A 24,532-nucleotide genomic window follows, 5' to 3' on the forward strand; every position below is an offset into this window, starting at 1 on the left:
CTCGTCCTCTCCTCTCCTCTCCTCTCCTCTCCTCTCCTCCTCTCCTCTCTCCTCTCCTCTCCTCCTCTCTCTCCTCTCCTCTCCTCGTCCTCTCCTCTCCTCTCCCTCTCTCCTCTCCTCCTCTCCTCTCTCTCCTCCCCCTCTCTCCTCCCCCTCTCCCCCTCTCTCCTTTCCTCTCCTCTCTCCTCCTCTCCTCTCCTCTCCTCCTCTCCTCTCCTCTCCTCTCTCTCTCCTCTCCTCTCCTCTCCTCTCCTCTCCTCTCCTCTCTCCTCCCCCTCTCCCCCTCTCTCCTCTCCTCTCCCCCTCTCTCCTCTCCTCCTCCTCTCCTCTCCTCTCACTCTCCTCTCCTCTCTCTCCTCTCCTCTCCTCTCTCCTCCTCCCTCTCTCCTCTCCTCTCCTCTCTCCTCCTCTCCTCTCCTCCCTCTCTCCCTCTCTCTCCTCTCCTCTCCTCCTCTCCTCCTCTCCTCTCCTCCTCTCCTCTCCTCTCCCCTCTCTCCTCTCCTCTCCTCTCCTCCTCCTCTCCTCTCTCCCCCCTCTCCCTCTCCTCTCCTCTCTCCTCTCCTCTCTCCTCTCCTCTCCTCCCTCTCTCTCTCTCCTCTCCTCTCCTCTCTCCTTTCCTCTCCCTCTCCTCCCTCTCTCCTCTCCTCTCCTCTCCTCTCCTCCCTCTCTCTCCTCTCCTCTCCTCTCCCCTCTCTCCTTTCCTCTCCTCTCCTCTCCCTCTCTCCTTTCCTCTCCTCTCTCACTCACTGGTGAGGTTCTTGGAACGTCCCATCTTCGGTCATGTGACCATTCTGGGCCAGGGCCAGATCTGCTGGATCCACGAACCACAACCGTGTCAGGTTCTGATCCGAGTTCCTGACAGTCGGATGCTCAATCCTGGAAACACAAGAACATAAACACTCACTCACACACACACATCCACACACACACACACACACCTGCTGAGTGTTTTAAAGTAATAAAGTCACTCCTTGAACATCAAGTCCGAAACATGTTTTCTTCTGTTACCATGGCAACATTTGCACACTAACCATGATGTTTAAATCGACCTGTTAATTTCCTGAATGTGTATAATCCTTGAGTGGCCTGTGGTTACATGTGTGTTACATGTGTGTTACATGTGTGTTACATGTGTGTTACGTGTGTGTTGCTTCCATCTGTCCATCATCAGGTCGTCCTGCAGGTCCAAAGTCACACAGGAAATGGAGAGAACAGAGCGAGAGAAGATGAACGAGGGGGGCTGGGGGATGGGGGGGGCACAGGGAGAGTGGGGGGAGAGGGAGAGGGTGGAGAGAGAGGAGGGAGGGGAGAGGAGGTGAATCAGACTGTGTGAAGCATCAGTCTGACACTGAAGGACGCCGAGAGCAGCAGCATCAGCGAGGAAGAGGAGGAAGAGGAGGACCTGTGAGCAAACGCAGCAGGAGGTGAAGAGGAAGTGCAGCCGGATTCTCCAGGAAATACTGGATCTGTTGCTTGTGGCTGTCGTCCCCCTCCGTCTCCGCTCTCTCTCTCCCTCATTGGTGGAGGGACGACTGCTCTGCACCTTCTCCGGTTCTCCCTTTTTTTCCCTTCCCAGTAACTCCGCTGGTTCCTCTGGAGCAGACGGGTGAGTGTTGAGCTCTGCTGCATTCAGTCCTCCCCCCTTTTCCCTCACCTCCGTCTCGCTCCTTTTCCTGCTCGTTATTCATTCATCTCCCTTCATCAATCACTCTCTTTGCTTCCCTCCATCGCGCCTCCTCCTCCTCTTCCTCCTCTTCCTCCTCCTCGCTGCTGCTGCTTTTCTATTAGACGCTTCACACCCCCTTTCCCCGTCACTCACCTTCTTCTCCCTTTTTCTCGTTGTTTGTCTTCTTTTGTCACCCTTCATTTGTGCGACCACACACACACACACACACACAACACACACACACACACACCACCTGCTGAGTGTTTTAAAGTAATAAAGTCACTCCTTGAACATCAAGTCCGAAACATGTTTTCTTCTGTTACCATGGCAACATTTGCACACTAACCATGATGTTTAAATCGACCTGTTAATTTCCTGAATGTGTATAATCCTTGAGTGGCCTGTGGGTTACATGTGTGTTACATGTGTGTTACATGTGTGTTACATGTGTGTTCGTGTGTGTTGCTTCCATCTGTCCATCATCAGGTCGTCCTGCAGGTCCAAAGTCACACAGGAAATGGAGAGAACAGAGCGAGAGAAGATGAACGAGGGGGGCTGGGGGATGGGGGGGGCACAGGGAGAGTGGGGGGAGAGGGAGAGGGTGGAGAGAGAGGAGGGAGGGGAGAGAGGAGGTGAATCAGACTGTGTGAAGCATCAGTCTGACACTGAAGGACGCCGAGAGCAGCAGCATCAGCGAGGAAGAGGAGGAAGAGGAGGACCTGTGAGCAAACGCAGCAGGAGGTGAAGAGGAAGTGCAGCCGGATTCTCCAGGAAATACTGGATCTGTTGCTTGTGGCTGTCGTCCCCCCTCCGTCTCCGCTCTCTCTCTCCCTCATTGGTGGAGGGACGACTGCTCTGCACCTTCTCCGGTTCTCCCTTTTTTTCCCTTCCCAGTAACTCCGCTGGTTCCTCTGGAGCAGACGGGTGAGTGTTGAGCTCTGCTGCATTCAGTCCTCCCCCCTTTTCCCTCACCTCCGTCTCGCTCCTTTTCCTGCTCGTTATTCATTCATCTCCCTTCATCAATCACTCTCTTTGCTTCCCTCCATCGCGCCTCCTCCTCCTCTTCCTCCTCTTCCTCCTCCTCGCTGCTGCTGCTTTTCTATTAGATGCTTCACACCCCCTTTCCCCGTCACTCACCTTCTTCTCCCTTTTTCTCGTTGTTTGTCTTCTTTTGTCACCCTTCATTTGTGCGACCAACACACACACACACACACACACACACACACACACACACACACACACACACACAGGTTTGTATTCCTGTCCTTGTGAAGACTCTTATAGACATGATGCTTTTCCAGCCCCTCCCCCAACCTTCACCTTCAGACCAAGTCTTAACCCCCAAACAGACCTTTAAGGTCATGGACCACTCAAACTCTCCCAGTCAGTGCTTATTCTGGTCCTCACCAGGCACACACACACACACACACACACACACACACACGCACGCACGCTCTGCTGCATTGCTGCTACATGTTGCCTTGAAAACAATTTTCAGGTTCTGGCAGATGTGAAGATCTGAACCCAAAACCATCGATGAGGAACACAGAAACATGTTTGTGTTCTCAACAGTCACATCACGTCCTCTTCGTCACACTCTAGTTCATCGTTCCTGGACTGAATTAACATTCCAATCTACATTTTTCTGCTTAACAGAAATACAGAAAACTGTTACCTGGACACACACACACACACACACACACACACACACCACACACACACACACACACACACACACACACACACACACACACAGAGCGGGAGTTTATCAGATAACTGTGGTCCTAACAACAGATGAAACTGTGGTTATTTGTCTGACTATTTGTCCCTGAAGCTCTTCGTCAGCCTGTTTCACACGTTCCACTCTGAGTGGTCTATGTTCTACTCGACCTGGACTTTATGTGCAATAACACTTAGCATCCATAAGCTCCTCAACACTTTTGTTAGCTCCTCAGTGCTTCTTTCAGCTCCTCAGCGCCAATGTTAGCGCCTCATTGCTCATATTAACTCCTCAGCGCTCCTGTTAGCTAATCAGTGTACAACACTGAATCTTTTTGACTGACAGAGGTTATAATGTGATTTCATCTAAGTGACGCAGTGCTTCATTCTGATATGACGCTATATGAGGGGGTGGAGTTATAATCCAAACGCCATGGCCTCAGAGACAGTTCCGGTTAATGGAGGCTGCTGGTGTGTGAGGGCATCTGTCACTTTATACAGTTGTGAGGACATAATTTAATGATTTATGATTAAAGTGTGTGTGTATGTGTGTGTGTGACCACACCGTGGGAGATTTGCAATTATGTATCTCTCTCTCACACACACAAACGCACAGAAAAGAGAAAAGACAAAAGGGGAAAATCCCTCGCACATCAGGTGCTCTGATGTTTGTGGGCGTGGCTTCTGTCCGCACGCGCTGCTCTTTCTTTTGCCATCATTGTCCATCAGCAGCTCCATCAGCCCCCAGCTCGCCACTCACATAAACGCCATCAGCAGCATTTACAAAGCAATTATAGATGGGAGAATGAGCCGTCATGGCTGATGTCAGGTGACTGGGGGGTGGGGGGGCGTCAGCACCACACGTCAGTAATTACAGCCAGTCTGAGAATGACTGGAATCACAGGATGGATGAGGAGGAAACAACAGGGATGGATGGATGGATGATGGATGATGGATGGATGGATGGATGGATGGATGGATGATGGATGGACGGGTGGATGGATGATGGATGGATGGATAGATGGATGATGGTTGGATGGACAGTTGGATGGCTGATGGTTGGATGGATGGACAGTTGGATGGATGATGATGGATGGATGGATGGATGGATGATGGATGGATGAGGAGGAGGAAACAACAGGATGGATGGATGATGGATGGATGGATGGATGGTTGGATGGATGGATGGATGATGGATGGATGGATGGATGATGGATGGACGGGTGGATGGATGATGGATGGATGGATGGATGGATGATGGTTGGATGGACGGTTGGATGGATGATGGTTGGATGGACGGTTGGATGGATGATGATGGATGGATGGATGATGGATGGATGGATGGATGAGGAGGAAACAACAGGGATGGATGGATGATGGATGGATGGATGGATGGATGGATGATGGATGATGGATGGATGGATGGATGGATGATGGATGGACGGGTGGATAGATGATGGATGGATGGATGGTTGGATGGATGATGGATGGATGGATGGATGATGGATGATGATGGATGGACGGGTGGATGGATGGATGGATAGATGGATGATGGTTGGATGGATGGTTGGATGGATGATGGATGGTGGATGGATGATGGATGGATGGATGGATGGATGATGATGGATGGACGGTGGATGGATGATGGATGGATGGATAGATGGATGATGGTTGGATGGACGGTTGGATGGCTGATGGTTGGATGGATGGACAGTTGGATGGATGATGATGGATGGATGGATGGATGGATGATGGATGGATGAGGAGGAAACAACAGGGATGGATGGATGATGGATGATGGATGGATGGTTGGATGGATGATGGATGATGATGGATGGATGATGATGGATGGATGGATGATGATGGATGGATGGATAGATGGATGATGGTGGATGGACAGTTGGATGGCTGATGGTTGGATGGATGGACGGTTGGATGGATGATGATGGATGGATGGATGGATGGATGGATGGTTGGATGGATGATGGATGGATGATGGATGGATGGATGGATGGTTGGATGGATGACGATGGATGGATGGATGGATGGATGATGATGGATGGACGGGTGGATGGATGGATAGATGGATGATGGTTGGATGATGGTTGGATGGATGGTTGGATGGATGATGGATGGTTGGATGGATGATGGATGGATGTTGGATGGATAGATGGTTGAATGGATGGTTGGATGGATGGATGGTTGGATGGACTGTAGATGGTTGATGGATGGATGATGGATGGATGGACGTTGGATGGATGAGGGATGGATGGATGGTTGGATGGACAGTTGGATGGATGATGGATGGATGGATGGAGGATGGATGGATGGAGGATGGTTGGATGGATGGTTGGATGGACAGATGGACCAGAGGACGCTGCAGCAGAGGACAAAGTTAGTCAAGCTGATTCAGTGGATGGACAGTAAGACAGATGTTGACGTGTCCCTGTCTTAAGACAGATGTTGACGTGTCCCTGTCTTAAGACAGATGTTGACGTGTCCCTGTCCTACTGCTCATCCACTGAATCAGGTGTCCCAAATGAAGATGGCTGCTGTGGTCTCGTGTCTACCTGTTGGCGCTGCTGTCGTCCAACAAACATCATCTCCGATGGTTTTAATCCACATAAACGCAACACGTGACAGTGGACTGAGACAGTGGACTAGTCCTGGGCCGGCCACGAGGCCGCCTCCCGGTGGGTGGGACTGTGTGATATTTTTAATCACGTGTTTTTAATATTCCGCATCACTCAAAGCGGCGCCACGGTTACGCGCGTCACTTCCGGTTATTAGAGACGCCGGTGTTTTGAGATATTCCTTAGGAACAGGTATAAACGTCTTGTTTTAGGGTGATGATGAAGAGGATCGGGTTTGAAGGGAAATGAAGATGGTTTCTGTTGTTTTTCTGTTAAAAAGTCATCAGTTTTCGGCCACCAGGCCAGTAAATGTGGGATTTTAAAATGTTTGGCTAAAGTTTGGTTGTGTCGGTATTTCACACGAGCTGTCGTGATTACGCTAATTATAATGTTTGTTTACGTTATTTGCAAGTTTGGAATGTTTCTTTCACGTTGGTCATTGAAGCACTTTAGAAACTTCTGATTTTGTGTGTGTTTTAACATCTTTTGAGCTCCTGTAATGATTTAAAGCCCTAATTAATTCTCACTCCAGAGCTCTGAGCTAACTTCCGGTTTGGCACCGCTAATCTTAAAGAGACTCTTTAATTATGTGGCTAATAGACTTTTTTTGGTGATCTTACAGAGTTTGTGGCATCAATTGATATTAAAAGTTACCGAAATCATTTGTGGATAGTGTAGATTAGTGTGACGACGTAGGATAAATTGGATCGACCGTTTTTTGTGACTGTTTTCTGCCTCATCTTTTTAAATATTCCTTGTTGATGCAGTAACGCTGTGATTAATACTGTAATTATCTGTATTTCTGGATGAAAGGGAACATGTTTGCGAGGTTTTGATGTTCTTCCCCCAGCAGCATTACAACAAACAGCTTCTGCAGCCACCGTCATCTTTGGGGGACATTAAAATACGGATTATGTGGACATCTGAGCTGTGGAGAGTTGATGTTCCTGCTGACTCCTATAAAAAGTGGGCCTGTGTGGCATCTCTGAAGAACCACGGTGGTTCTGAGCCGCGGGGAACCGTGGATGTGTGCTCTACAACACATGGTGATGTCCTCACAAGGTTACGCCAACAGTCTGTTATCACGTTCTTGCTCTGTTTGTGTGAATCAAAGGCCCATCAGCCGCGTGCCCGCCAGACTCTGATGGCGTGATATAACCAGAGCGGCGCTGGTGAGGCTGTCACAGCCAGACCATGAGTGATGTGGATGGACGACCTTGGGCCGAGCGCTGCGGTAGCTGCTCGCCGTGTTTGGCGGCCAGCGTGTGACATCAGCATAATGCAGCAGCATCATTTGTGATGAACAAAGAGGCCAGAACACACCAGCGCTGTCAGGGCCGCGCGGCAGGCTGCGGTCCGGACGGTGCTGCCCCGGCCAGCCTCTGGAGCCTGGGGGAGAACCTTCACGCTTGAGTCTTGCTTTGTAGCTGGTAGAACCAGACAAACGTTCTCAGAGTGGAGCGTGGAGAGCCTCCCTGGGTGACGCGAAGCTCTTCTGCTGTCCTGATAATCTGGGATTTTGTGACTGCTGTGTTTTCATAGTTGGCTTTAATTTTGAGAGCTTGGGGCACGTTTGCTCTTCCTTCCTGAAGCTGTCGTTCCTCTGATGGCAGCAGAAGGTCAGGATGCTGCGGGACTCTGGTTTGTCAGCGGTTTTTGTGGATTTGCTTCACATGTTCAGCCTCTCTGGTTTTGTAGTTCCCAGAGGACACGAGAGGCAGCTGCTGGTTCCAGGCCGACGCGCTCAACACGGAGCCCTTCAGAGAAACGTTCTTCTGTCTGAAACTGAGCGGTCGTCGATGATTGGCAGAAATCTGCGAAACAGCCCAGCTGGACCTTTATAGACTATAAATGTGGCCGCTGTCGGCGCGTCTCCACGAGAAGGTTCCTGAGGTCTGAGCAGTCGTAGATCTGCTTCTTTCTGCTGCAGTCGTTTCTGTTTGGATTCATTTAAGTTTCTGGTCGGTTGATTTAGATCCAGATGAGGATCCAGATGTGTCCCCCTGGTGCTCTGTCCTCCTGGTTCTCTGTCCTCCTGGTTCTCTGTCCTCCTGGTTCTCTGTCCTCCTGTGTCTCCCTGGTTCTCTGTCCCCCTGGTTCTCTCTTCCTGGTTCTCTGTTCCCCTGGTGCTCTGTCCCCCTGGTGCTCTGTCCCCCTGGTGCTCTGTCCCCTTGGTTCTCTGTCCTCCTGGTTCTCTGTCCTCCTGGTTCTCTGTCCTCCTGGTTGTCTGTCCTCCTGGTTCTCTGTCCTCCTGTGTCCTCCTGGTTCTCTGTCCTCCTGGTTCTCTGTCCTCCTGTGTCCTCCTGGTTCTCTGTCCTCCTGGTTCTCTGTCCTCCTGTGTCTTCCTGGTTCTCTGTCCTCCTGGTTCTCTGTCCTCCTGGTTCTCTGTCCTCCTGTGTCCCCCTGGTGCTCTGTCCCCTTGGTTCTCTGTCCTCCTGTGTCCCCCTGGTGCTCTGTCCTCCTGGTGCTCTGTCCCCCTGGTGCTCTGTCCTCCTGTCTCTCCGTTGGTCTTGGGTGGGTGGGCGTGGTGATTTTATCCTCCTGCTCCTTCCTTTTATCGCCCTGCTGTTTTTTATTTCGACCCTCCTTTCCTCAATGACCACGGGATCTCCGAAAGAACAAATCGACTCGCCTGAATTTATATCATAAAACCTTTTATTTAAAGTATTTATTAATATTAGATTTGGTGAGAATCATTTTATTGGTTAAATTTGAATTTGATCTGATTTTGTTTCCCTCTGTTGCAGCTCAGTGGAGGCAGCGTACATCATTACCCAGAATGCAACAGGTGTGAGACGTCCTGCTGAAGTCACCTCTACACCTCATCTATGTTCCGGCCAATCCCCACGTCCTTCTCTCAGGCGCCATAGCAACCGCACAGATGGAGCCGCCTCCAGCTGCTGCCTGGAGGTGACCAGTCAAGGATTCTGGGTGTGTTGAGTGGACTCGACGCCCTGCAGCTGCTTTCAGAGAGTTCTGGACCCCAGAACAAACCCGGTTCATCAGTTTGTCATCTGACGGGAAGCAACCTGCTTCTCACCATGTAGCCGCGACAACCTGCGGAAACGTTCCTCTGAGCCAGGCTGATTACAACACGCTGAGCTCAGCAGTTGCACCAGGAGACACACACACACACACACACACACACACACACACACAGAACGTGTCAGGTCATTAGCAGCTGCAGAACTTCCTGTTTCATCTTCGAGTTCTGCGTAATCATCGTTTTAATTAACGGCGACGGCGGCATGAACCACCCCCTCAACACCCCTCCCACGGCGCCACACAAACCTGAGAGCAATTAGTGACAGTGGACCTAGATGGAGGGTGGACGCGGACAGACCAGACGATGAAACGACAATAGTAGAAGAAGAAAAGAGCATCGGCCGGGCAGGGGGCGGGGCTACGGAGATGGCGAGACAGGGACAGACCCCTGGGAGAAGGAGCTGCTGTGGGTTGACTGACAGGTGCTGGAACGCCGTTCTTGGACCGATTGGAGGAACGATTCTCTCCACCATCGTCGGGCATCTGAGGCCCGAGTGAGACGGCGGCGGAGGCCATCATCTCTGTCCCTGCTGAACCTTTTTCTCAGAACAAACCTGGGACTTCCTGCCTCGGTGGAGAACTTTCTCAGCTGTCGTTCCAGTCTGGATGCGTCTCACCTGTCTCACATTAAAGACAAACACACGGGAGGACTGAAGCTGGACCGCTGACCTGACCTGGATCCACCTGAGACCAGGTCCATATCAGCTCCTGGGGTCGTCTTCTTTCTGTGAGTACTTCTGGGACTCCTTGAGTCTTTTCTTTGATCTCCTCAGCTTAGCTTGAGCTGTTTTATCTTCTGTCATCTTGGACTTACAGGGTTCTGGATGTTTAGTCTGTCTTCTTCTATGGTTTGATGTGATTCTCTTTTGTTGAGTTGAATTTCCACATTATTGATAAAGTAGTCCTAATACATGCCTAGAAATTCTGGCTCTTTTTTCCTCTATCTGTTGTAGCTGTCATGTTGGCATGTGTCGAGATTAGAAAGAGTTTTTCTTGTTTAAAATTTATCCAGAAGTTATTTTTGGACTGGTTGATTTCAGAGAACATCTGAGATTTTAGTTAATCTGGAACCTTTAGACAGACTATCCATCTTCATTTGCGATGGCATGTCATCACACACACACACACACACACACACACACACACACACACACACACACACACACACACACACACGTTCAGACGCGTGTGCTGCTTAATTTAACCAGTCTGAGCAGCTACAGCGTCACGCCTCACTGCTGCCCCCATAGGTCAGGCGTGCTATTACACCCAGACAACACCTGAACAGGTTCAAATGTTTTCAGTTTTTCTCTTAAGAAGTTCCAATGTACCTGACAGTAAATCTTCCTCTGTAGATTGGTTAGTCTGATGGTCTCTAATATCCTCTAATATAGATGACAGACGTAGACTTACTGGCAACAGGTGATTCACTGACGGTGCAGGTGAAATCTGAGCCTTGTCGAAGCTCCTGATGGGCTCCAAAACTGGTGGTTTGTTCTTCTCCTTCATCCCTGCTCCTCTTCACTCGTATGCCCCCTACTCCCTCCCACCTTCGGGACGTGCTGAGCGTGATGCTGGACCGGGATGCTGGTGGTTCTGTTTGAGCTGGTGACGGACAGATGAGGTGACGTTCTGCGTAGGAAGCGAGAAACAAAGGTTACTCAGCTGCTATGTGATTTGAATTTAGATTTGAACTCACCTCTGAGCTGCTGATATGAGCTGCAGGACCTCCGGGGTTGATTACAGATGATTGTGTTTGTGTCTGGAGGCTTCGAGAGGAGAGGCGATGAAACTTATCATGTTTAATTCATTTTTAAGGACTGATGAGGAGCAGGAATCAAGTCAGAGCTACGGCGTGCTCACCTGCAGGGCTGTGCTACAGCCACAACTGTAGCTACGGGTTTAAGAGGAGACTCGGATCCACGTGTGAATGCTGGTTTATTTCAGGAGTTCTGCTCAAGGGACGTTAATGTTGTGAATATGTTAGAAATCTTCCAAATCCCTCCCTCCCTGGAGATTTGTGGACTCACCCGTGTGAAGCCCTGTAGGTGAATCCATCCTTAAGACCTCCTGGCTGTGTCCTTGCACCCTTCAGTCCTTTCCTTTACTCGGTAATCGGGCCATCACAGGCTGACCCGTCTCCTCCCAGAACCTTTAGCGCACCCCTCCAGGTCTGTTGGAGCCCAGCGTGGAGCTGGAGCTCCAGAACATTATTAGCTGTCTCAGTTCCAGGGAGGGCAGATAAACATTAGGAGCTACTGTCATTGTTCCTCCCCTCATGGGTGCTTCAGGAGGGTCCACAGCCTCCATCAGCCCCTCAACCTGCTGCTGATTGATAACTGCAGCTCTTGAAGATCTGCTCAGCTCCTTTCATTCTCTGCTGTTTCCTGTTAGATGTAGGAACCAGAGTCATGAGAGGTGAAACTGCTGGATCTGCTGGGAGAGGCAGAGCTTTGGTATTGAGGCTCCAGCCAATAGGCTGTCAGTCATGATCATCACCAAAGATCTGCTCCAGCCTTGGCTTCTCTTTATGGTGCACCTCGGTTTTACTGTCCCAACTAACACCTGGAACAACACAGATGTTTTACTCCTCAGATGATCTGAAGACGTGGGCGTGGGTCACGTGGCGTGAGATGGCGTCCGGTGGTCCTATTTAAGTCCTGATCTTCTTCACGAAGGACTTGATGTGATCCTGTCTGAACCTCTTCAGCATCCTCCACACGTATCTCAGCACGCTTTGCCACGGCTGTGGCCAAACACATCATTGAGAAGGTTTCTGGGAGAATAATCCTGTTAAAAGCAGCTTTCCCAGGGATTCATGAGCTCCAGAGAAACCAGGTGTCGCTCAGTGATTTAATAGACCTGAATATCAGCAGAAGATCCGCACGGCAGGGATTTATGTGGAGCGCGAGGGAGGACCTGCTCACCGACAGACCACAAATATTGAAGAGGGATTTTGGAATATGAACAGGAGCTGTGGAATCTGAACACATGAGAAGATGAATTATGGTCAGCTCATCATTCAGCCTTTGTTTTAATGGGGACAGGTTAATGAGGCGACAGCTGCTGTGATTAGGCTGGAGGTTCGAGGTTCGTCTGCACTTCCGCCTTAGTTCTGTATTTCTTGGCCTTGGCCTCAGTAGATTAACTGAGCTGAACTTGGTCTTCCACGGGCTCATCTGAGCTCTGCTCTGGTTCTGTTTTTGTCAGAACAAAGTGCACAAAGGAAGCTTCGGCAGGTGTGACCGCAGCGATGGCAGCCAGGCCTTTGATGCTTTGATCCTCAGAGCTCAGGCGTGTCAGGTCGATGTTGAATCGTGCTGCGCTGATGTGACTGCAGGCCTCCTGAGGGCCCTTCATTCACGCATGGTTGACGTGATTTATGTCTTCATGCAGGAGGTCATGAACCTCAACACGAGCAGATGTTCTGCGTTCCTGTTGGCTAAAACGTGGCGGTGTCCCATAATATCCCGCTGGCTCAGTTAAACACTGGGAAGCTCCATTAGCAGAGCTCTATTAGCGCAGCTCACACACTCTTTTATGATCTCGGCTTTAAACGTTTCTCCTCCTTTCCCCATCTGTCCATCAGCAGGGTCCCCATCTGAGCCTGGTCCTTCTTCTTTCTCTCCTCCATTTTCTCACTTTGATCTTCAACTCCTCAGATTGTTTCTCTTAATCTTTTACTGTTCTTTGGATGATTTTATCTGTTTGAATAAATCCAGTATCTGCTCTCTTTTTAATTAACTTTCAGCATTTTCTATTCTTCCCCTCATCTCTCACTTTTATCTTTTTAGCTCATTTCCTCTTAAGTCTTATTGCCTCCTCCCTTTATCTGGATCAGGTCTTGTTATCTTCATTTAACGCTGCCTCCTCTCCCTCTTTCTTCTTCATCATTTCCAGGATTTTCCTCTCGCACTAAATCCTCCGGTGAGTGTTTTCCTTCTGCTCCTTCACTGAAAACAGCAGTCAGCTGGAAGAGGACTTTATTTTGCATGTTTGGAGATGTTACAGAAGAGAGAGAATTTTAAGGGAATTATCACTGAATAGTTTAGGACATGGACTGAGCTCTGGTAGGATGATCTGATGGGGGTCTCACCCAGCTCCGGTGTGGCTGAGGGGCCGGAGATCTAATGTCTCCTGGTGAACCCAACCTGTTTGGGTCTGCCTCCATCTCCTCTGTCCAGAGGTGACTTCAGGTCTGAGCTTTAACAGCAGGAGGTCCATGTCCAGTTTGTCTGCTGGTCAGGAAAATCCAAGTTCATCAGCTTCCCTGAAGAACGTGGGACGTTGTAAAGGACTGTTTCACACAACTGTTCCAGAGCTCTGACTGGGCTCTGATGTCAGATCCTGTGAATCACTTTGATTCTGTCCACAGCCTCCTAAAGGTCAGAAACCCTCTGCTGTCATCCTGTTAGATGATGTTGGTACCATTGGCTGTCAGATCCTTCCCACAGTGTTCCTAGAAGCCCGCTGCCCCCTCCTGCTGCCACTGTCAGAAGTTCTAACCGTGCGCTCAGCCGGGACACTTTAACACACCTGCAGGTGTCACTTTAGTAATCTCAGGTTCCTGTTGGACCTGCAGAGGTGTTGGTTTGGCATCTCCAGCTGTGTGAATGTGCTGATGGTGTCTGACTCTGATCTCTGCCGCCCCCCGACCCCTCATGTGTGAGGAACAGGTCTAACATCTCGTCTGTCTGTTGCTTAGCGATGGGAAGGCCGGCGTTGTTGATCCGGCTTCTCCTGCACCTCCATCTGTGATTGGTGAGCACTGAGGGATTGTGGGTAAATGGGTCACCTTTTGTGCTGAAGCATCCTTTCGTTGTCAGGTAGCTCATCGATCAGGTTGTCATCGTTCCAATTAGGTCCAGAGGAGAGAACATTTGCACCGTTGTACCTGTCAGGTGAATCAGCGCGTTTTGGTTTCCCCTTATAACGATACGCAAGCAGTACTGAGTCAAACGCCCGGGGAAGGGAGCATCAAAGGACAACAAATGTGACTGAGTAAGCATAAACCAAGCTAATGTGAGGCTAGCCTGCTAATGCTAACCTAAAAGTTCCCATCTCAAATCGTGACGATGCTCTCTAATGCAGAACTTTCCTCCTAAAAGGCCTTAATCCTGCCCCAGACCTGATCTGATGGTGGTTGGTTGAGCTGAGCTCCTGTCTGTGTGTAGTTGGTGGCCATTGTCGTCTTCTCCGCTTTAGCTGTGATCTTATCCCACGGTGTTGCCGTGTGTGCTCGACCTGGGAACAAGTTGTACGTTTCCATGGTGACCTGAGGGAGCTGATGTTTACTTGATGTTCCTCCTCAGAGCGTCTTCAGCTGTTTCTTTGTTCTATTCTTCACGTCTACACACCCTCCACAAACCGGAGAAGCCTGCTGCTCACAAGTAGACCAGGCAGAAGGTGAAAAGTGTCACGGCACGTTCTCTCTGTTCACCATGACAACCTCCAGGCGAAGACCAGGGGAGGGTCCAGGCGGAGACCAGGGGAGGGTCCAGGCGGAGACCAGGGGAGGGTCCAGGCGGAGACCAGGGGAGGGTCCAGGCAGAGACCAGGGGAGGTTTGATGCTTCCTGTTGCTGACATGGCTGTGGTGCAACAGTCAGGAAGTCGGGCCGTTTCAGAACCTCAGTGTCCCCATGTTCTGTCCCATCAGACGGGTTTTTTGCTGTTTATGTGGGTTCTGTCCTGTTCTGTCCGTGTCCCACTGAGACCCTGTAATCAGCCCACAGCGAGCAGAGACGCTCTGAAGATCTCATCTCTCCTCAACCCACTGTCACAAACGCTCCAGAACCGGACCGTTGCCGCCACCCCAGAGGAGCGCTGCTGCAGGCGGCCGGTGATCCGACCATTGGCTCTGGTTCCCAGCTGACGGCCCCATCCCCCTACCTCCAGAGGCTTGTGTGGAGGATTCATATCTGCAGCAGCTCTCCTCCATCTGGGGTCCTGCTCTCTGGTCCCTCGGCTGCTGTTGGCGTCTCCATGTAATGGAGGTGGCGCACTGTCATGTTGGATCAGGAGACACAAACATTCCAGCTTTCTGCTCTTAAACCTGCAGAACCTGAAGAACAAACACGAGAAGAAGACAGATTCTATTAGATATGACCTCCAACCAGCACCCCCCTCCCCCTCCTCCCCCCCTCCCCCATGAGTGCTGACGGAGGACTTCCTGGTTTCCACCTCTGGCTCTCCTTGTTCGTTGTAGTGTTCTGAGAATCCGAAGGTCACCTTCACCGTGCTGCATCCCCCCCTCCATCCATATCCATCCCTTCATCAAGCAGTTTGGTTTTTCCTTCTTTATCGTCATTAGTGAACCTTTAGGATTGGACTGTTTGCCCTTTTATTGTGAAGTTGGTGTTGACTTCTGGATGATGTCATAATTTCCTGTTGCTGTTGCATTGCAGACTGTGAGCAGCGGCGCCACGTTGGCGCTTATCACACGTGCAGTTTCCACAGACATGTTGCGTGTTGCTAACGAGAGGGATTAGCATGTAATTATAGCGGTCTTCACTAAGCTGCAGCAGTAAAACAGTCTCATCAGCGACGCTAATATCAGCTCGGCTCCGCCCATGGCGCGGCCATGTGGCCTAAAATTCTTATCGTGGCATAAATTTAATCCCCTAACAGTAACTGAGAATATCTAGATATAAATCTATGTGTAAAAATGATCTTATTTTGATAACCTTGTTTTCTATAAATCAAACTAGCTGCAACAAACCGCTCACTTCTTCGGGAACACAGATATAAAGTGGACTGGGGTCCAGTTCGCTACACAACTCCAGGCTACATCAAATGAGCAAACGGGAGCAACGTTCATCACCTTTGTTTACAGCCAGTCGCTTTCCACTTAATTAGAACGTGTTTGCTTAGTAAACAGCTCAACGAGACACCACAGTCAGAAAACACCGCTGAGCGAGTAGCAAGAGCAGAACGGAACCAATGTTCCATTTAAGGTTGAGCTGAAAGGGTCAGAAAAGTGACAATGGACAACTAAGCGATGACTCCTCCCGTCCTGCAGGTGGCGCTACAGGTAGCCAGCAGAACGTTCTCCATGAGGAGCAGTGGAAGATGCCGGCTCTGCCAGCGCTGCTGCTGTCGTACGTCTTCATCCCTCTGCTGACCGTGGCGCCCCTCCCCTTCGCCTGGGCCGACACGCCGGCCGCCCTGCGGATGGGTGAGAAGGGTCACCTGTTCACCTGGTCACCTGGTCACCTGTTCACCTGTTCACCTGGTTGACTTGAAACAACTTGAATAAAGTATCCCAGTTTTACTCTGTTGCATTAAAAACCCAGAATGAAGTGAAACAAAACTGTGAATCAGCCAGATGATGCTAACGTGACTGCTAGCAGGTGTCACCAGCTGACAGTACCGTTATATTCTGAGGTGCTGGACTCACTGGTGACCTTCAGTCCAGAACCTGTTGATTCTTGTCTGTCTGCTTCCAGCCGCCATCCTGGATGATCAGTCTTTGTGTGGACGTGGCGAACGTCTAGCATTGGCTCTGGCACGGGAGAACGCCAACAGCCTGATGGAGGGTTCCTCCCAGTCCAGAGTGGAGGTGGACATCTACGAGCTGAAGAACGACTCCCAGTACACCACTACCGACACCAGTGAGTCACACAATGAGTCTAATAAAGAACCGATATTTACATTTTACTCAACCAAAACCCCTTGTTTGAGGTCAGGTTGGTCCTCACAACTACACATTTCCTCTGTTAGTGTGTCAGATTCTACCAAAGGGTGTGGTCTCTGTGATTGGCCCCGCCTCCAGCCCCGCCTCCAGCTCAGCTGTCAGTCACATCTGTGGGGAGAAGGAGGTGAGTGTCCCAGCTTTCCTGGGAGGCTCCTCATTACGCTGGTTAGTTGGCGTTCCTGCCGTTCGCCTTCACTTCCTGCCGAATTGCTCCTCAGATCCCTCACGTGAAGATCGGTCCAGAAGAGACGCCCAAGCTGCCGTATCTCCGCTTCGCCTCGGTGACGCTGCACCCGAGCAACGAGGACCTGAGCCTGGCCATCGGCTCCATCCTGCGCTCCTTCGGTTACCCGACCACCAGCATCATATGCGCCAAAGCCGAGTGTGAGTTTCCTGTTTCGCCACAATTCAGCATTTAGGTTAAATTTCCTGTTTAGTCGAGCTCATGAATTTCTGGGCGTGGCCAGTGTAGCCACGCCCCCATCGATCAGTGGCGAGGTGTTGAGCGGCGTGTCTGTCCCCTCAGGCTTGTTGCGATTGGAGGAGCTGGTCCAGAGCTTCCTGATCTCCAGGGAGACGCTGTCGGTGCGGATGCTGGATGACAGTTTGGACCCGACGCCTCTGCTGAAGGAGATCCGTGATGACAAGGTGGCGACCATCATCATCGACGCCAACGCCTCCGTCTCCTACCGCATCCTCAAGAAGGTTAGAAATTCGATGAACCGTTGAGTTTCTTTCATGTTCGCGCTCTCCCCTCGAATTCTCACAGCTGCATTCTGGGTAATAATGCTGGGTTAGGTAACATGGCGAGGGGGCGGGGCTTAATGACATTCATGTCTTCTGTGTTTGTCCTGCAGGCCAACGAACTGGGGATGATGTCAGCGTTCTACAAATACATTCTCACCACGATGGTGAGATCTTCATCATGCTCCCCTCATCCTTACCGCCAACAATAATCCCGCTGACCGCCGCTTAACCAGCCCCCAACGGGGGCGGGGCTTAACAGATGGACGGAGGTTGTCCAATAGAACCCTGGCACTGAACCACCACTAACCTGTGTCTGTCTCTGCAGGACTTCCCTCTGCTCTGGTTGGACAACGTGGTGGGAGACCAGTCCAACGTTCTAGGTTTCTCCATGCTGAACAGCAGCCATGTTTTCTACCTGGACTTCATCAGGAGCCTCAACCTGTCCTGGAGGGAAGGCTGCAGGATCAATCCGTACCCAGGACCCGCGGTAAGCAGCACCCGGGGGGCGGGGCTTCAACCTCTGCAACGCGTGGTTGTTCCCCTCCAGTTTATGTACAAACGAGCAGCAGCAGGAAGGTTTTTAGGGTCAATCCGAGGGTCAGTAATCCCGGAGTAGTCAGCTGGAGACTGAGACAGGAAGTGATGCGTCGCCTCCACTGATGGCGTCATAGCTGCGTCCACCTGGCATCAGTGGTCAGGAGACGCAGCGTTCATGAACCCCCTGAGCCAGCGTTTCTTCATCTAATGACGGAGTGATATAGTCGTAATCTGTCTGCTGAGCTGGGATTATAATCTAGTCAAATGTTACGTCAGAGTCAGACGCTCGTCTGAGCTGTGATTGGCCAAGATTCGCAAGATTCTGACTCCTTGTCTGCAGTTATCATCGGCGCTGATGTTTGACGCGGTCCACGTGGTGGTGAACGCCGTGAGACAGCTGAACCGCAGTCAGGAGATCGGCGTGAAGCCGCTGAGCTGCACGTCTCCTCTGATCTGGCAGCACGGAACCAGCCTGATGAACTACCTGCGCATGGTACACACACATATACACACACACCTAAACACATAGACACACACACCTAAACACTCACGCACTCTGATGACACGTGTCCCTCTCGGATCAGGTGGAGCACGACGGTCTGACAGGACACATCGAGTTCAACAGCAGAGGTCAGAGGACCAACTACACCCTCAGAATCCTGGAGAGACACCCGGGGGGCCACAAAGAGGTAGAACACTTCGGCCCACAGCTTTAAAGGAGAACCTTCTGGAACACCGGGCCCCTCACGGTTCTTTAAGCGGGATAAAATCGCTCTTGGATATTTGATGATTGGATTTCAGCCTCGTCACTCATTCGAGCTGCCAGTCAAACCAGCACAGCAGCTTCTATTGACTGTTTGGACGTTAGCTGCTGCCTTATTATGTCGTTAAAAGGTCAAGGGTCACTTGGGTTCAGCTGCAGGTCAACTGTTAACAGTGATTTGTCAGAATCGATTCACGTTGTTCATCACGCATTGACTAGCACCTCCTACAGGCCAGCGGCCTGACCTGCCACAGAGGCTAAAACCTCATTCAGATTATGCCCCTGAGGTTAGCATGTTGGATACAAATGTTCCGACACCGAATGCTAAACTTGGCTAACAGGCTGCTCAATTTAGCGCCATATGTAGCATCATCTAAAGAACAAACATATGAAGTAAACCACCTGTGGGTCAGCAGGACGGCTCGGATTGTTTTCTGGTTGAGTTTAACTGATGGGTTGAAACAAACCGTCTCCAGCGTAAATGTACCGTAGGCGCTAACGTCATAGCTTGAGCTCAGAACCAGCCAGCCGCCTCTTCACTCCTCTTTTCCCCTCTTCTTTGTGTTTTGGCAGATTGGTACCTGGTTCTCCAATAACACATTAGTCATGAACTCCACGTCTCTGGACCTGAACGCTTCAGAAACGCTAGCTAACAAGACGCTAACTGTCACAACAATATTGGTAGGAAAAAGCTGGATTTTAATCTGAGTGTTGTTGAGCCACCTCACGGTATCACTTCCTGTTTGTCAGGAAAACCCATATGTGATGCGCAAGTCCAACCACCAGGACTTTCAGGGCAACGACCAGTACGAGGGCTTCTGTGTGGACATGCTGCGGGAGCTCGCTGACATCCTGAAGTTCTCCTTTAAGATCAAGCTGGTGGATGATGGTCTGTATGGGGCGCCAGAGCCCAACGGCAGCTGGACCGGCATGGTGGGCGAGCTCATCAACCGGGTGAGTGGGTTAGCATGTTAGCGTGTGTTCGGACAGGTAGGAAGCTCAGCTGTGTGCGGGTGGGCGTGGCCAACCCTTCTGTCCTCATATGGAATTAGATGTTTTATCATAAAATATAAACATGACGAAGACCTGAAAAACCTCAGATCAGTAGCGCGTCAGGAGTTTAACTGGCTGAAACCAGTTTAAGTTGCTACATGATGAAGCTGCACCTGCTGCTGTGACAGACAGCAGGAAGGAGGCGGGGCTTGAGGATTTCACCTGAATAATCGAGCCCCTCCCCCACAGAAAGCTGACCTGGCCGTGGCCGGCTTCACCATCACGTCGGAGAGAGAGAAGGTGATCGATTTCTCCAAACCCTTCATGAACCTGGGCATCAGCATCCTGTACCGAGTTCACCTGGTAAACTCACATCTGCCGTTCACCTGGAGCACAGCTGCCATGTAGCTGCCACACACCTGTCACACTCCTGCCACACTCCTGTCACACGCACACCTGTCACACGCACACCTGTCACACACCTGTCACACACCTGTCACACACCTGTCACACACCTGTCACACTCCTGTCACATGCACACCTGTCACACGCACGCCTGTCACACACACGCCTGTCACACACACGCCTGTCACACACACACTGTCACACACACACCTGTCACACACACACCTGTCACACACACCTGATCAGAGGGTTCTGGGTGTGTCCAGGGCCGTAAACCTGGGTACTTCTCCTTCCTGGACCCGTTCTCCCCGGCAGTGTGGCTCTTCATGCTCTTGGCGTATCTCGCCGTCAGCTGCGTTCTCTTCCTCGCCGCCAGGTAAGTCGCCCCCTCCTTCCTGTGTGAGCGGTGCCGACTATCATGGAGTAACCTAGGTGACCTCTGGCCCCCAGGCTCAGCCCCTACGAGTGGTACAACCCCCACCCGTGTCTGCGGGAACGTCGGGACATCCTGGAGAACCAGTACACACTGGGAAACAGCCTCTGGTTCCCTGTTGGGGGGTTCATGCAGCAGGGGTCAGAGGTCATGCCCCGGGCCCTGTCTACTCGCTGCGTCAGCGGCGTCTGGTACACCAGCATTACCACAGATCTGGGACACATACTGGGGCACGGGGGGGGGTACTTGACTGCTGCTGTTCTTCTTCTGTGGTGTCAGGTGGGCCTTCACTCTCATCATCATCTCGTCCTACACGGCGAACCTGGCGGCGTTCCTGACGGTCCAGAGGATGGAGGCTCCCATCGAGTCCCCGGACGACCTGGCTGACCAGACCAACATCCAGTACGGGACCATCCACGGGGGCTCCACCATGACCTTCTTCATGGTGGGGAACGTTTTGGCGTCTGCTCGAGCCGGGCTGAGCTCAGCCCAGTAGATCTGAACGCGTGTCCTCCTCGTCCTCCCGCCACTCAGAACTCCCGGTACCAGACGTACCAGCGCATGTGGAACTACATGTACTCGAAGCAGCCCAGCGTGTTTGTGAAGAGCACGGAGGAGGGCATCGCCCGCGTCCTCAACTCCAGATACGCCTTCCTGATGGAGAGCACCATGAACGAGTACTACCGCAGCCTCAACTGCAACCTGACGCAGATCGGAGGCCTTCTGGACACCAAGGGCTACGGTATCGGGATGCCTCTGGGTCAGAACTCTCGTCCGCACCGTGATTCGCTGTTCTCTCTGTCTCCGTGCTGACTGACTCCGCCTCCTCAGGCTCGCCGTTCCGAGACGAGATCACGCTGGGCATCTTGCAGCTGCAGGAGAGCAACAGGCTGGAGATCCTGAAGCGCCGATGGTGGGAGGGAGGGCAGTGTCTCCGAGAGGAGGACCACCGAGCCAAAGGTCCCGCCCACACCTGCGTGCAGATCAATGCTAACGTTAGCCTGTTAGCTTCTGGAATCTGCTTTTCTAATGTGTGTGTGTGTGTTGTGTGTGTGTGCGTGTGCATCAGGTCTCGGGATGGAGAACATCGGGGGGATCTTTGTGGTCCTGATCTGTGGTCTCATCATCGCCGTGTTTGTGGCCATCATGGAGTTTGTGTGGTCGACGCGGCGCTCTGCAGAGACCGATGAGGTAACCACTATCTCCACACACACACACACACACACACACACACACACACACACACACACACACAGCAAAGATGGCTGCCACAGCTCTCCTCCCTCTGTGCCCCCCCCCCCCACAGGTGTCTGTCTGTCAGGAGATGTTGTCGGAGTTCCGAAACGCCGTTTGCTGTAAGAAAAGTTCCCGTTCTCGGCGGCGGCGTCCTCTGACCGGCGCCGGTGTTGGAGTCCTGCGTCACCCTTCCCGCCTGGCTCTGGCGGCCCCTCGCCCGATCCGGCTGGTGCGCGACATGCGCTTCAGTAACGGTAAACTGTACGGCGGTGCCGGCCGCCTGAGCGGCACTCCTCGAGGGGTGGGAGGGGCCGATCTGGGCCCAGGGCCACAGAAGCTCCTGGAGGAACCCATGTGTGTAAACGCCACCGGAAGTGCGCTGACTCCGCCCCTGCCCACACTGGTGGCTCCGCCCATGCTGCCCCGGGGCTTCCTGCAGGGCTGCAGCCACGTGCGGATTTGTCAGGAGTGTCGGAGAATCCAAAACCTGCGACCCACTGCGCTAACTCCCCCCCCACCTCCCCCTCCTTCCTCTTCCTCCTCCACCTCCTCCTGTTCCCGGGTCCCCGCGTCGGCCACACACACCGCCGCCACGGCCTGCACCACCACCACCCCACCATCGCGGCTCCATGTCCCTACCCCGCCTCCCACCCCCGCCCACCCCCTCCCCTACAGACAGAGCTGACAGCGATGGCGGCGGGACGGGCAGTCCCAGACGGGCCAGTATGAAACCACCCCCCCCACCTCGGCCGATGCCACCCCCGAAAACTCCACCTCGCCCTCCAACAGACTTACTGGGGGGTCATAACTGAACGTCAACAGAGGGGCGTGGCTTCACTGATCCGAACAGTGGTGACGCGATGGCATGTCACATGACCTCTGACCCAATCACAGAGCTCTGTGGGCGGAGTCAGAACAGCTGCTGATATTTTACTTGACGTTCAACGCTCACACACACACACACACACACACACACACACACACACACACACACACACACACACACACACACAGAGGGTGAGTGGAGAACTGAACCTGTGACGTGTGACTGACCCTGGTTCAGTGGGCGGGGCCTGTGACACTTCTGTATTTGTCACTCGTCAGTGTTGATATTGATCATTGATCACGACGTAACTCGGCTCCACGATTTTTTTTATTTTTTTGTTTTTTACTGCGACCAGAGTTACAATTACAATGGTGTGTGTGGGTGTGTGTGTGTGTGTGTGTTCTCTACTGTATACCTCCTGATTTGTACCAGCAGCTCATCAAGTGAAGACAGTTGACTGATTCTGATGATTATTGATTATGTGGCTCCGCCCTCTGATGTTCGATTATTTAGACCCAAGTTTGGAATAAAATAATGGACGACCTGATGCAGAAGTTCACCTGGCAAAGCTTGTTTGGGTTCTTCTTGACCTTTGACATCCAGTTGTTTCAGGTCACCACCTCCTCTAACCCAGCAGGATCCAGTGGATCACCTGTGTGGTTCCTCAGGTCTTTGGACTCTAGTTTTATTCTGTGACGTACGTGCGCACGTCTACAGCTTCAACATTTAAACACATAATTGTCTTTAAAGTATTAAACTGAATCGTTAATGTCAAGTGTTCTGTTCACGTCATCAGATTCACTTTCTGACACGTTTCCTCCGAGGTCACGTGACGTCATCTTTAAAATGCGACTGCTGTAACAGCGGAGACTGACCGGCAGAGGGCGCCACAGACCAGCGCACGGAGCAGCAGCACCGCCGTGAGTGCCTGTGTGCGTGTGTGCGCGTGTGTGTGACCAACAGGAACTACATCCAAGACGGATGATTCATCCATGCATGTAACAAGCATGTGACGTGTTAAGGCTCTACAGAAGAATGCACATATGTACGCTGAAAGCAGTCAGCGGAACTATGATGTCACTTCCAGGGATGACGTCACATCCTGTGACATCCTCCTGAGTGTTTGTCCCCGAGTCAGCTCAAACATCGACGCTTATGAAGGGACGTCGTGTCAGGACACATCAGTCCGATCGGTAACATTCCTGACGTCTTTTGTTCCTCTGGTGCCGCCGTTCTTCATGATGGGTTTAGTTCAGGATTAGATTGGGATTAATTCAAGGTTTCTTAATCTCTCTGGCTTCTGGAATCCACATGAGACCATTTTGACCTTTAGAAAACCCAGCAAAAAATCCCCTCTGTTAAATCTTCTCACTGAGTGAGACCAGACCATCGGTGCCCCCTGGTGGTTGGCTGCAGTGCTGCTCATCCACCACCAGGTCATTGGGGCTCCCAGGTGTGTCATTACCTTCCCTGTAATCACCTGCAGGTCCAGGCCTCCTGCGGCGTGGCCTTTATAGCCGTTAACATCCAAGAGAAAAGTGCAACGTTGTCTGTAAATGCGAGCAAATGTTTCCCATCATGCAGCAGCACGTTAGCGCACTTGTTAATTAGCTAAAGCCCACAGCCGGAGCAAAGCTGAGACTTGAGGAGTCTGACGGCGCTGCTGCTGCGGAGCCCCGCCCCCAACCTACCTGGGAGAGTCCTTGTTGATTCACAGAAACCTGCATTCCTGACAGAACATGGCCGGCAGGTTCAGTCCTGCCTCACACACACACACACACACACACACACACAGGAGGGGGAGGTTCTGCAGGTTCCCTCAGGTAAACAGGAT

At 51.7% G+C, this 24,532-nt stretch overlaps 1 protein-coding gene across 1 annotated transcript; it reads left to right on the top strand.

Moving 5' to 3' along the window:
- Positions 1-2,294: 2,294 nt before the first annotated feature.
- Positions 2,295-22,691, top strand: LOC130518415 (glutamate receptor ionotropic, kainate 5-like). The gene is made up of 21 exons (XM_057020996.1): positions 2,295-2,590; positions 8,766-9,790; positions 16,084-16,239; positions 16,511-16,675; positions 16,785-16,882; positions 16,977-17,142; positions 17,285-17,463; positions 17,616-17,669; positions 17,831-17,992; positions 18,383-18,535; positions 18,627-18,731; positions 19,379-19,486; positions 19,556-19,759; positions 20,048-20,161; positions 20,470-20,579; positions 20,654-20,827; positions 20,916-21,081; positions 21,171-21,396; positions 21,468-21,596; positions 21,706-21,827; positions 21,943-22,691. Exons 3-21 carry the CDS (start codon positions 16,134-16,136, stop codon positions 22,555-22,557), a joined length of 3,156 nt encoding a protein of 1,051 aa, XP_056876976.1. The 5' UTR covers positions 2,295-2,590; positions 8,766-9,790; positions 16,084-16,133; the 3' UTR covers positions 22,558-22,691.
- The last annotated feature ends 1,841 nt before the right edge of the window (positions 22,692-24,532 follow it).

The sequence above is a fragment of the Takifugu flavidus genome, chromosome 21 (genome assembly GCF_003711565.1).
Source record: "Takifugu flavidus isolate HTHZ2018 chromosome 21, ASM371156v2, whole genome shotgun sequence".
Classification (NCBI taxonomy): domain Eukaryota; kingdom Metazoa; phylum Chordata; class Actinopteri; order Tetraodontiformes; family Tetraodontidae; genus Takifugu; species Takifugu flavidus.